Below are 14020 nucleotides of genomic sequence, written 5' to 3'. Positions count from 1 at the left end.
ATTTTTTTCTGAATCTGTGAGCTATCAATGTACAGTGCTGTGAAAACGTCCATTGTATAAACAATTAAATGTTTTTTTTAATGATATATTTTATTTGTTTTTGTTTTTTTTAATATCATCAGTCAAATTCTAGACAAAGATAACCTAAGTAAATCCACAATGCAGTTTTTAAATGATGATTTTAAAAAACTCTCCACACCTGAAACCTACGTAATTTCTATGTGAAAAAGTAATTAATGATCCTTCTGGGGAAATATTCTGTTACATTCAAGCTTTCCGTTACATCTAGTGTAAAACCAACATGGCCTTTCATATAAAGTCAAGCAGACAAATATGGTGGTGGTAATTTGATGGTCTGGACAACTTGCTGTAATAGTTGAAACCATGAATTCCGAATGTTCATCAGTTTATACGCTAAACCTCAAGCACACTTGGCTTACAGCAGAATAATAATACGAAAAACAAACCCAATTCTTGCTGTTAGGAGTGGCAGAAACAGTTATAAGGTTTAGGGAGCAAACACCTTTTCACACGGGACCGCTACTTAAGTTTTTATACCACACTCCTCATACCCCCACATCCATCCTTTTACTTTGAAAGGGCTGACCGGAAATTATCCTGTATTCCCAGTCATCCAGCGGTGTCCGGTTAGAGACAGCCTCTCTTAATTTTGACACTAACTGGAACCTCAGCTTGGACTTGGCGACTGACCTGGGTCTGTCTGGGCTTGTTTTCAGACTGAACCATCCCACACTTTGGAAAGAGAGTGTTGTGTGGTGAGCCACGTGTACAGGAACTGGATCTAGAGGAACCAGCGAAGGTCTGTTTGACTAGAAAGTTACTACTGGTATTAACAGCTAACTGGTAAGTCCAGAACTTATCTACAAATCATTTTCTGGTCATGTTTTAAGGTATTGTTAATCTCTGCGATCACTGTCTTCCTTTACTGCCGTAACAACAGTTATTTTAGTTCCTTAGCAACGAGGGCTAACGTGTTAGCCTGCCCGTGCTAATCGTCAGTGTTTAAAAAGACATGACGAAGCTAAATTAGCATGCTAGCTGTTGTTTGCTTTACTAAAATGCTAGTGTTCGTGTAACTTTTCAGCTCCCAAATGAATATTAAGGCGGACATTAGGCAGGAACGTGAGTTTAGGCAGAGTTAAAATAAATAAATAAATAAATAAGTAACGTTCCTGTTCGTTTGTAGCTCGGAGGGGGGGGGAGACATGTCCTTACTTACTATATAATTAAGTCTATTATTAGTTTTATAACTGATGAATTGCTAATAAGTCTGGAGGGTTTTTTTGTTAAGTGATCTAATAAATTCGTTAAATTTATTTTGCTTTGGTGAGTTTGCTGACCAGTGTTAATTTATGATGGCGCTTGTTTGTTTAACTTTTGCGTATTTTTGCATGTTTTTTATTACTATGTGCATATCTGGTGCAGTTTTCCTCTGTTGTGTCCCCGTGGTCAATATTTCAGCAGAATAATGTACAGAAAAATGGCTTTATGCATATTTCTGACAATATTTACTGGGTTTAGAAGTGGGCGTGTTTGAGTTGCGAAAGTATCGATTTGTGTCGTTGCGACACTGAAGTCGATTTTTGTTTGTTCGTTTCCCATTTTTGTATTTTTAATTTTTTTTGAAACCCTGAATGGTATTTAATTTAAAATGAGCACATGGAATATTGAATTAACCTAAATACACTAATGCAGTAAGTTTACCAGAGTAGGAGAGAATTTTAAAAAACAAAACAAAAAAAAACTAAAATCTGAGTGATTATACTCGTCAAACAGAATAGGAAATGGGTTGTTGTCTTCAGCACTGAAACGAGCAAAGGAGAAAATGGCAACATATATATGAAGGCCTTACCAACACAGAAATGTAAACTGAATCGCTGAAAAAGCACAGCATTCATACTGATGCTCAAGAGGATGGAAGGGTACAACAGACAATGGTGGAGGCTATAATTTACATGTAGATGTTTAAATAGAGACAGAAAAGATCTCATCAAGGATCTGGATGACAACAATGTAGACTCTATATTGTAGATTAATGGGCTGAACATGGTTTTTGATTGGCAGAGCACACGTAGGGAGCTACAGACCGCCATGGAGATTAAAAAAAGAATGTGGTATTACTGGTCTGTTTGTTGTAGGGTGAAAAGAGCTTTCCATAGGCAAATGCCTACGCAAATGGATATGGCTGTGGTACCATTTAAAAAGAATAAAACACTGGTAAAAACAAAACAGGGTGATAGGATAGGGTCTGAGGAATAGAGACTCTGCCTCAGTATTGTTTATCAAATGATTTCTTGAATCTATCAACACACTTTAAACACATATAAAAACACCTTTGTCCTTTAGTTTATATTTATTGGATTTCTTGCATATAATTGTCTTAACTTATGATTTCTTTTCAGCCAGATTATGATATAAGTAAATATTTTATTTCCTCAGTTTTAGGGGTAGGGAGTAGTGGGGCCGTTTTCTAGTGTTTTCTGGCAGTATGACACCTATGACAATAACTCAACAACCTGTATTTGTTGAACGTTTAAGAATATAGTTCTAGAATTTAAGCTGAACTAAATCTGCTGCCACCTTTCGAGGAATGGGTTTGGGATTTTAGAGAAGGGGAAATGCACATTTATATAAAGGAAAGGCAAAATTGGTGCATAAAAAAAGCAGGACAATAATTGTTATGTCTTGATTATTTTTATAGCCCTGCTTTGACCTTTCATCCAGAGGTAAACATGGCTGTTTGGAGGAAACTGTGGTGCAGAAACCTCCTGGCTGTCTCTCTGCTTTTCTACATGCTCCTCCACATCATCGATGTGCACGCACGGCCAGCCAACATGTCGGCCTCTAAAGATAAGTCTCCATCCAGCAAAGACGAGAACGAGATTCTTCCCCCAGATCACCTGAACGGGTTGAAGATGGAGCTGGACGGCCACCTCAATAAGGACTTCCATCAGGAGGTTTTTCTGGGGAAGGAGATTGAGGAGTTTGATGAGGATTCAGAGCCGAGGAGGAACAGAAAGAAGCTTATTGAAATATTTACCAAGTAAGACGTGGTTTTAATTCACTGAATAGCACTTGAGTCACAGCATTCCTGAGCAAGATGCTCAAGCATAGCTGCAGATCAAGTTTGACGCAATAAACCAAGCATTCAAGTGTTGTTAAGTCAACGTCATCCTTCAGCTCAAAAAAGCAAAGAAATATTGACTAGTGACCAGTGTGGCTGTTCTCACAGGTGTTACAATAAAGTGTAATGTCCGCACATCCATTAAAAGAAAAAAAATGATTTAGGAGATTTAGCAGAGCTGATATAAGAGGATAAGCTTGGTTCTGGGTGAAGTATTTCTTAAAAAAAATGCAGCACTGCTATAACTTTGGAAGTAAACATAGACAGAAAGCTAAAGACTACTAACTTGGACCCAGTTTTATATGCTAATATAAACACTTTAGTTTCATTTTTCAGTTTTATTTGTCATATGCAAGTTAGCACAGGGTCAACATTGCAATGAAATGTGTTTGACGAGCAGCAGTCACTCAGCAGCATGGTACAGTAGAAGAAAATATAATAAAAAATAAATAAATAAATAGAAAAATAGTAAAGAGCAAAATATTAGAGAGACGTGGTAAAAGAGAAAAGATGACTAAATATATATGTATCTATAAATATATGTACACTAGTGATTAAATAAGAAAATCTTGAAAAGAAATATGAAAGGGGGGGCAGATGGGATATTGCACAGGAATGAGCAGCAGAAAATTACAGTATTGCACTTTTTAAATATAAATATCAATAACAATAAAGTGGAGTAACCAGTGCAGATTAAACAGAGTACTTGTGAAGCTGCAAGGTAGCTTCTGAGTGCGTCCTGTGGACTGTGTTGTGTGTGTTTAAGTGTTGTGTTTGAGGTGTCGTATGGCTTGGTGGTAAAAACTGTTTTTAAGTCTTGTAGTCCGAGCAGACAGACTCCTGCCAGATGGTAACAAGGAGAACAGCTGATGTGCTGGGTGGCTGTGGTCCTTGATGATGCTGTGTGCTTTACGGAGGCATCGCTGAAGATAAATGTCCTGAATGGCAGGAAGCTGTAGGATGAGGGTTTAAATTTTTAATTGTTCTCACTAAAAGGAACATCATATTGTAGGAAGATTACATACAAAGCTTCAGACAAAAGATCATCTGAGAGGAGCCCATCCCCAACAGTTATGAATACATTGCTGCGTAGCTTGGATTACTTGCTATGAAAAATGAAAACATTGCTATGTTCCTAAGCTTAAAGTCTTAGTTAGCCTGAGAGCCATTCTTACTTGGCTCATGACATGCTGCACATAAATGGTAAAAATACAAAGCTGGAGAAGCAAAGAATGGCCGCTGATTAGTTTGCCTGTCAGTAACAAGATGAGAGCCTCGTCCAGCACAAGAAACACTTGGAGCCGGGTTGCAGGACTTAAAATTCCAGATGTTAGGAAAAATATCCTAGGGCATGATATATGTGTACCTACTACGGTTGTTGTAGAGGTGCATTTGATTTTGTTATGTACTAGGTTGTAGTTGTGGACCCTTTTGCTGTGCTGTTTACTGCACAACATGTTTATCTGCGTAGAGGGCAAATTTCAGAAATACGAGGCAGCACAGCTGTATCCAATGAAGCAATATACTGAAGTAAAGCAAGCTTTGCACATATTTCTTCATGTAGTGGTCCTTTATTTTGAAATTAACTTAGTAAATTTCCTTTCGTTATTTGACGAATTCTCAGTAGTATAAGACCATTAATGTAAGAGGTCCCAAGGGTTGGGAAATTCCTGTGTTACAATATGACAAACAAATAATTCAACCTGATGTCTTTTCCAAGCTTTCCAAACCAGCAAATTTTGGTCATTGGGTATTGGACAGCCAGGGGTCAAACCGTGACTGCCACCCAGAATTAGATCATGGATACAAGTGGTGTAAAGTGGCTTCCTCCAAAGGACGAATGGACTCTTTAGAGAGAGTGAAGAGCTTGTTCATTCAGAAGGGAATCAAAGTAAAGTTACCCCTCTTCTAAAAGAAAAGAGCTAGGTGAGGTGGTTCAGGCATCTGACCAGGACGCCCCCTAAGCACGGATCTTTCAGCATGTCCTATTTGAAGGAGGACCCAAGGAAGACCCAGGAGATTTAGTCTCTTGGCTTGGTCCAGTCCAAGCGTCAGTAAATGTTTTTATTCGTTCATCCATCCAAAGGCAGACAACTTAAAGGCTGAATTTATTAAATGGAAGAAACTAATTTATTCTCTGGTTCTTCTGAGTCACATGATTCATGCAGCTTATCATTGTCCTGGATGTTTTTAATCTATCAGCTTAAATGGCAAGAGGAAAGATTCCTGTTCACGCCGGAGAAGCAAATTCATGATAATAATATAAAAAACAAGCATATATACTGTAAATATACAGCCAGGGTCATAAATCACTCGGTCACTTCAGGGCTAAAGTGCTTTACATGTGTGAGCCAGACAGACAAAGCCTTAGGTGGGTCATTATCATCGTTTAATTAGACGCCTAATGGAGTAGAGACGCTGCTAATGTTCAGGAACTGGAGCTAAATTGGGAACTAATTTATTATTTTAATGATTTCCTCACAGGGTCGACTTCAACAGGGACAGGAGCATAAGTGCCAAGGAGATGCAGCGCTGGATTATGGAGAAGACGGAGGAGCACTTTCAGGAAGCCAAGAAGGAGAACAAGAACAGTTTCCGTGCTGTCGATCCAGACGGCGATGGTGAGAGTCACAGACCATGTCCCAGACTTAAAAATACTTCCTGTCAGGTCAAATCTAAATTCTGATTTCATGGGTTGTGTGTAGGTCACGTGACATGGGATGAATACAGAGTGAAGTTTCTGGCCAGCAAAGGTTTCAATGAGAAAGAGATTGCAGAGAAAATAAAGAATAACGAAGATCTGAAACTGGATGAGGAAAGTAAGTTGAGTTTTTTCCCGTCGCAAGTAAAATCTGCAAAGCTCTGCTGTAAATCTGACTGTTGTGTTAATATTTATCCGATCTTCATCTCTACAGCTCAGGAGGTCCTGGAAAGCCTGAAGGACCGCTGGTTTCAGGCTGACAACCTTCCAGCTGACCAGCTGCTGAATGAGGAGGAGTTCTTGTCTTTCCTTCACCCTGAGCACAGCAGAGGCATGCTCAAGTACATGGTCAAGGAGATTGTGCGTGACTTAGGTATGTTTTACTTATAAATATTACTTTATAGTTGTACTGTCACAAGATAATGGTGTATTTACACACTGAGCAGATGTGGAGCAACCTAAGGATTAACAGACAGTCAACCTTTTAATGGCAATAAACATTTATTGCCATTGCATTAAAAAAAATAAGTCAAAGAGAAGAAAATGCAACAGAAGACAAATAAAAAGAGTAAAAATTCAGGACAACGTTATTAAACATCTTACAAAATCAACCTAAAATGGTGAGTTTTGCTAATTTTTTTTAAAAATGAGGAACTGATCTCTCAGTAAGAGGAAGTTTTTTTTTCTACAGCACTGGGACTAAAACAGTAAAAAGTTACAGTAAAGTTTACTTTAAACTTGCGTTTGAAACTGTAGTTGATTCTCTGATCTGAGGTCGGGAGGTAGCATGAAGTGTTAGGAGTACTGAGATGTAAAGTATAGCTGGACCAGGGAGTGATTTTTGAAGTAAATCTTAACCTGGGTGATTTCTGCGAGGTCTGGACTCAAGTGTTTTGTGAGGCCTCTCACTGCTTTGTACTGACTGCAGAAACCGCAGCATCATGCCGACATGTATGCAACGAGTTGTAGTAATATAATCGTGAGGAAACAAGGGTATTGAAGATTATTAAATTATTTGTAAGTGTGAGCTGTAGAGTGGTACAGATGTTTGACATGCTGGTTGGATTTCAGATTGCTTTATGTTGGTTATTAGTTGTCCGAAGTGTGGAGTGACACTAATATAGTGATAAAGACCAGTACAAAAGAGTTTTATCTGAGATCAGCTAAAGTAAATTAGAAGGCAATGTAATGAATTATAGTGTAAAGATGTGCTGCACACACACGGCTGTTTTAAAACATCCTCAACCATGCAACTCCAGCAGTGAGTTTGGAATTGCTTTACATTATGAAATTAATGTATCCAATCAGAGAGTCGCACACCACCCCTTCAGCTTGTAACCTTCTCTTTAGTATTTGGAGGGCTGATTTGGTGATTTTTTTTTTCTTCTCTTTTTAAGGCATTAACAGCACCATTGTGCTAAAATGTTTCGCTTCACAGTTTCTTAGATAGCAGGACAGTTCATTTGATAGAGAGAGGGACAGAGAAAAAATAGAGCAAGCCTTAGCTTTAGGCAATCACGAGACATGAGTTAACAACTTGAACTGATACAGCTCATTATTATTGTGGTCCTCTAGCTACCACGCCTAAGTTTAATAAGAGTTTCTTGAGGGTAAAATTGCTCCATGTTAAAAGAGAGCTTGAGAATGCCGCACATCAACATGGTCTCCTGAAGCCTCGTTTAATGGTTGTTTGACACAGAAACCGTGAGATGTTCAAAGCCCTGTAAACATTTATACTGATGCTTGAGGTGTGTCAGTCTCGCTGCAGTCTTCTCCTGACAGAAAACCTACAGCATCAGCTTTCCTGGTAGAGGAACAAAAGAAGTCAAAACAGGATAATAGTTTCCTGAGTTTTTACAGCCGTTGCAGCATCTCTTTCTCTTCCTGTCATTTGGGAATCTACAGTGTGAGAACCTGCATCACTGAAATGCTGGTAAAGACCAACCTTTCAATGCACTTGTGTCTCCAACTCGGCCACACATGCACAAACTGTGCTTATCTGCTGTTGTGACCTAACCTTTGCTCCATGGCATTCATAAGGGCGGCAACAGTGCACACTCATGTACTGAGAGTCAGTCCCTCCCTACACTTCCCTTTTAGTTCAGAATCGGAGGTGAAGTTATTGTTCCCGAGGCAAACACTCCTTATTCACTAAAGGTCCCAGTGTTTGTTTGTTTTTTATCAAGAAGCTGTGTGTTGTGGAGCTGGAATAGCTTTTAAAGAAACCTGATGATGAGATGAGAAGGAACGTGGGCGACCGTGGCTCAGGGGGTTGGGAATCGCATCTGTAACCGGAAGGTCGCCGGTTCGATCCCTGGGCTCTCTGTCCTGGTCGTTGTGTCCCTGGGCAAGACACTTTACCCTACTTGCCTACTGGTGTTGGCCAGAGGGGCCGATGGCGCGATATGGCAGCCTCGCTTCTGTCAGTCTGCCCCAGGGCAGCTGTGGCTACAACTGTAGCTGCCTCCACCAGTGTATGAATGTGAGAGTGAATGAATAGTGGTATTGTAAAGCGCTTTGGGTGCCTTGAAAAGCGCTATATAAATCCAATCCATTATTATTATTATTATTATTATTATTATTATTATTATTATTATTATTATTAATTATAACAAGGAAATTATGGTAAAAACACTAAATAACATTCAGACACCTCATATAGTGGAGAAGAACTGGATAGTAATTTTATTTAGAAAGAAAATAAAAAATAAATGTATACAAGAGACGTACATGGTTTTTCCTGCTTAAAAATAACAGGTTACCTCAAACTTAACCATAGTTGAGCCACATGTAATTAAAATGAGCTTATTTTACATTATTAGATATAAGCCTGTCCATTTAATAAACAGAAATGTATTTTATTCGTGAGAAAATTTAACCCCACTTCATTAAATACTGGTTTACAATCCTTTCATCTCAGTCCTGGTGGTTTTTCTTTCACAGAGGGACTAAAGCTCTTGCATGAAAAGCATTACTGAGATATTTATTTGACAGAACTGGTTTGGTCTCTCTGTTGGCACAGACAAGCACTGTTTGTACCTGTTGGCATTTTGTCACACGGAAGTAAGCATTAACTTAGTTTTATCTAAGTGATATTTCAAGCCCAAATATAACAGGTTTTCATTTACATCCCATATGGGAAAAGAGTAAAATGTCCCGTTCCCTAATTTTCCATCTTCTCCTATAGTAAATGTTTAACGTTCTCATACTAGGATTGGCAGTTGAAAGTGGCCCCACTTGCAATTTTCTCATGCAGCGTAATGTTTACTTTTCATTTTTCTCATGAAACATAATTTTCTGAACAAACAGGGCTGCTGTCATTAGGAAATCTTATACAATGTAAACATTTCAGGCAATTTTTTTGTATGTTCTTTCTTTTCCGTATGGAACTAAAAAAAAAGAAAACGCAGTTAAAAACCAGAGGAAGGCATCAGCTAATGTAATATTTTCCTTTATTTATGTCATAATAATAGTGTCACCAGATCCCAGCAAACTAAATGTGCAGGTGTGGGATTAATGCTAGGAAGTTATTAACATAAAGATAAACACACTATGCAGGTTAGAAGTTTAACATGTGAAGGACTGAATGGCTGCAGCTTTCTCAACCAGTACTACAACAAAATACTTTTATGATCACTGTAGCTGTTAAACTGGTGTTAGGTTAGGTTTTTGTGCTGGCTCACTGTGGTGATTGTGACAGCTGATCTAAACAGTGCGCCGTATAATTCTGGGGTTTTTCTTTCAGACCAGGACAGCGATAAGAGGCTGACACTGTCGGAGTTCATTTCTTTGCCCGTGGGCACTGTGGAGAACCAGCAGGCTGCAGAGATCGAAGATGAGTGGGTCAGAGAGAGGAAGAAGGAGTTTGAGGAAGTCATTGATTCAAACCGCGACGGCATCGTAACCATGGATGAGCTGGAGGTGAGCGATGAAAAAGCAACTATAACCATGATAGATACAGAAATGATATGCAACATAATTATTTGATTGGTTTTGTTTATTTGTTTCAAATAGAAACACAATGATTGAGCTGATTAACAGAAACAACAGATCTCAACATCTCTACATAAATCAAAGCACAGAAAAGAACAAATTGATCAGTAAGGGTCCAATAATGCTCACCGGATTGATCACGTTGCACACAAACAGTCGCCACAGATCCGTACCATTACATACTAGTGATGAAGGCATGAGTACTTATGGCAGTACTCTCCACTACCACCACAATCACCACTCAGACAAAATGCCCATGTTAGTGATGGTATAAGAGGAGCAAAGATTTTGTTTCTTTTTTCTTGTTTTTTTTTTGTTTAGAATGCCTAAATTTTTCAAACTCTTACAGCATCTGCCTCTGTCTCTGAACTCCTGTACGTATTATATATTATTTATGTTATATATGGTAGTAAAAGGTGACTTGGTCATGCACCCATGTCTTCAACCAACGCAAGATGATAAAACTTCAGACGTGGATGCCGAGCCAGAACGACACCAAACTGCAGTCACAACAGCGAGCGTAACCAGGCCATAACATAAATACTAGATATGGTCATTGAGAAGTATATAAACAATGGGAAATAAAAAAAGTAAACTAACATTAAAGATGATGGAAAAACTGAGTGAGCTCTTAAGTGTGATTTGGAGAAATTAAAATTAAATTAGTACAGGTTTTATTGTAATTTGTTGTAATCACAGTCTGCTCTGAATGAGCCCTGGGACTTCAGGGTTTGAGCTGATGTTGTCAGCAAGGTTATGCAAAGCCACCAAGCCAATTTCACAAAATGAGGTGGAGCGTGGCAGGAAGGAAGAAGCCGTGAAGTTGTTGTTCAGAGCCAGGTTACACTCCTTTAACACTTTGTTGGCAACTTGGAAAATGCCACCACTATTTTCCAATGTTTTAGCTTTTTACATTTGTCACTTTTTGTCAAGTTTTCACACATATTGTTTTATATGGTTCCACACTTGATAAAGGATTAAAGATGCGAGTGAGTAAAAAAATGCAAAATACAAAAGCAAAAAATAAAAGAAACCCTTCCATTTATACTTTGAACTTTTATAATTATTACATCAAAATAAAAAGTAAATCAACGTGTGTGTATATATAAAGAAAAAGTGACTTACTGAAAAAGATAAATCACATTTAATTTCACTTTATATGTGACTTTTCCTTAAAAGTTCCAACTGCAGGTCTCCTTTATATGGCGTGTATGAAACAGCTCAATAAGATGTGGGCTGAAATATCAACATTTTATATTCTTAATTATTAACACTTTCAAAAGGAGTTGATAATTAAGCTTCTCTTCATAGTCCTTATAAATTCTCCTTCACGTCTTTTCTTGACCTCATGATGATTATCTGCGTTGTGAGTGGCTGGAAAACCTCCAACAGGAGGTATCCAGGTAGGCGTCATGGTCAGATGTACCAGCTCCCTCAGCTGGTTCTTTACAACGTGAAGGATTTAAAAACTAGTAGAGACAGAATAAAAACATTCTTACATATGTCCAACAAAATAGCTACAGCAGGTATAGCTGATATATTTTCCTGTTTCTCCGTGTTTCATCTTTCAGGAGTACATGGACCCGATGAATGAGCACAACGCTTTGAACGAGGCCAAGCAGATGATCGCTGTTGCAGACGAGAACCAGAACCATAACTTGGAGCTGGACGAGATTCTCAAGTACAGCGAGTACTTCACAGGGAGCAAGCTCATGGATTATGCCAGAAACGTACACGAGGAGTTCTGAAAACAGATCCGGCGTGAGGGACAAACCTGGAAGATTGGCGACGAGATGATCAAGATGTTCTAGTGTGCAATTCTGTATTTAAAAACCCTAGCATCAGCAGCCTCTGTCACTGCTGAGTCCAGTTAACACACTCCTCCTTCAACCCTGGACCAGTGAAGCTAACACAGTCTGCCTTTTGCGTGCCATTGGACTGTTTGAAGCGTTCTTCATTTTAAATTTAAAAGCGCTGCACCGATTCCAAAATTTATTTTTTTTTAAACCGTGAAATGTGTGTATATGAGGAATTTTCATTGCTGGTGCAGTGGTGAGAGAGACTGAGCAGCTAGGCGAGCTGTTTTTCTGCAGGATCTGTTGTCTGTATACAGTGTAAATATTCACATTTATCACACACAATGCGTCTGTCAGTGGGAAAGATAATGGTGCTGAAGGGTGTGACGCTTAGAGAGACACTAATGGAGTAAAAGCGTATATTTGTGCGACAAGATATATCACATAATTGCCCAAACTTAAGAATTTCATTTTTAGTGTAGTATAGTTCCACCGCTTTCCACAATAGGTCGAGTCCGTCCTTCCACTGTACTTAAAAACAGGGTGTTTATGTATTTAAACAGAAAAAGTAAATAAGATTAGAATAGAAATATAAGAAGAACTTAAACTAAAAAATCTGTTTGTTGAAAAAGATTAATATATGAGTATATTTTGAAGGAAACTCAAAAGCAGCATCTAATCATGTCATTTCACCTGTGTCCGTTTCTAAATCTTTACTACAACCACTCTAATTCAGACTTAATGTTTAGATGTGGAAGAAGAATACCTTATATATAAATATATATTATTATTTTAATTTTTTTTTTTTTTTGCATCTTTGAACGTCATGCAGACGTGTACTCATTTAGTCCTGGTGTCTTGGGTCTTATTTACCTCTTGAATCTTTAAATGCTCACAGTCGATCCATATAATTGATTTTCAGCTGCATGGACAATTATCGGATTTAACAATTTTCGCTGCATTTCTGTTTCCAGTAACCTGTGGAGTGTTGGCATCCCGCTGCAGTCTTTTCTGTCCTCTGTGCGATTGTAAAATAAGATTTATGATAAGAGAATGTGACACAGCTTTACAAAATGTACTGCAAATATGCCATAAACAATAAATATTTCTTATCAACTGATGACTGTTTGCGTTTGAGTTATGTTTATCCCCAGGCAGGAGGCTAGAGCCCTTTGGTCCTGGCTTTGAAAATGTACTTCAAGAACAGAAGAGGAAAGCCAAACTAAAGCACTGAGTGTTTGTCAATTTTGAACTTTGTTCAGTGGAACAAAGTTCAAACATGACCTTTTTTAGACATGGTACCTTAGGCAGATGTTGCATTTAATTACTGCATTTCAATGTATCAGTCTGAAACCTGCATTTAAAAAGTAACTTTAAGTTAAATTTAGTCCCATTTAGTATCTTAAAGTCATTCGAACCCTTCGCTAATCTCCAAGACCCAAATCTGTCAGATTTTTCCACCAGTGTGACAAATTCTAACACAATGATGCCTCATTGTGTGTTATGTATCTAAAGCTTCTTAAAGATTATTTTATTGAAACCGTATTTGCAACAGTAACATGTAGGGGAACTCCTAGTGTTTATGTTGATGTGTTACAAAGTAACATCAGACTGGGATTTCAGTATTTGTAAAAAGATCAACTTCTGTAAATTAATATCTCTGTTCTGAGCTTTTGAGAAGAAGAATCAGAGAGAAATGTGTTGAAGAAAATCTGCCAGTGAGCAGGTTAAGTTCACAGGCTAACTCTGAGTTTAAGTAAACCCTCTTTTGTAAAACAGAAAACCCAGAGTTTCCCTCGTTTTTGAGTTAACAAACTCAGTTTTCACTAAGCCTGCTTCCTGGACCTAGGTCCTTGACTGCCGCTGGTTTTTCAATACTTTCCTCTTGTCATCATTCCCTTCCTCTCCTTCACTTTTTTTTCTTGCCCTGGCCAACTGCCTGTATCAGAAATGACCGATTCAGTAATTATCATGTTCAAAACCATGTGGGAACTTATCGTCTTCAGTCTGAAGGCTTAATTTATGCTCTGCCCCAAAAAGCTTGATGGAATTCAGGAAAAGGGCTCATGTTTAAGCTGCTCCTGTTTAACTAAATCTTCACCTGGTTTTACTAAATGCCTTTCAGTTGATTTTAACTGACCTGGACCTTTTTAAAGTTTTAGTGTTTTCTTTTTTTTTTTTTTAAGGTTCAAACTCGTTTAAATCACCTTTCTTCTTCATTCTAATGCTTAGTTTGACATTCAGCAGGTTGTCTTGACCATACCGACATGCACCGAGTTGTAGCCATGTGATTGGTTGATAAAATATAATAAAGCAGTTGAAAAGTTGTTTCTAACAAAGTGGCCGCCTTCTGTGCACTGTTGTATGTAATGTGTGAAAGTATCG

General features: G+C 38.2%; 1 protein-coding gene across 3 annotated transcripts; it reads left to right on the top strand.

Moving 5' to 3' along the window:
- The first annotated feature begins 621 nt into the window (after nt 1-621).
- Nucleotides 622-12755, top strand: sdf4 (stromal cell derived factor 4). Of its 3 annotated transcripts, none has more exons than XM_080898639.1 (7): nt 622-820; nt 2723-3064; nt 5630-5766; nt 5851-5964; nt 6061-6219; nt 9592-9767; nt 11411-12755. In XM_080898639.1, the coding sequence occupies exons 2-7, from the start codon at nt 2754-2756 to the stop codon at nt 11585-11587; spliced, it is 1074 nt and encodes a 357-aa protein (XP_080754765.1). In that variant the 5' UTR covers nt 622-820; nt 2723-2753; the 3' UTR covers nt 11588-12755. The 3 variants fall into 3 exon arrangements, with proteins under 3 accessions (XP_080754765.1, XP_080754764.1, XP_080754763.1); XM_080898638.1 differs by having other exon boundaries at nt 622-864; nt 2746-3064; XM_080898637.1 differs by having other exon boundaries at nt 623-864.
- The last annotated feature ends 1265 nt before the right edge of the window (nt 12756-14020 follow it).

Source organism: Rhamphochromis sp. 'chilingali' (genome assembly GCF_963969265.1).
Source record: "Rhamphochromis sp. 'chilingali' genome assembly, chromosome: 12".
NCBI classification, from domain to species: domain Eukaryota; kingdom Metazoa; phylum Chordata; class Actinopteri; order Cichliformes; family Cichlidae; genus Rhamphochromis; species Rhamphochromis sp. 'chilingali'.
Note: the sequence above shows the minus strand (reverse complement) of the source record. Positions and strands in the feature narration are given on the sequence as shown.

Excerpts from the sequence above, each read along its gene's own strand:
- sdf4 (XM_080898639.1), top strand. The coding sequence starts at position 2,754 with ATGGCTGTTTGGAGGAAACTGTGGTGCAGAAACCTCCTGGCTGTCTCT. Across the intron at positions 3,065-5,629 it reads CTTATTGAAATATTTACCAA|GGTCGACTTCAACAGGGACA; the intron begins GTAAGACGTGGT and ends ATTTCCTCACAG. Across the intron at positions 5,965-6,060 it reads TCTGAAACTGGATGAGGAAA|CTCAGGAGGTCCTGGAAAGC; the intron begins GTAAGTTGAGTT and ends TCATCTCTACAG.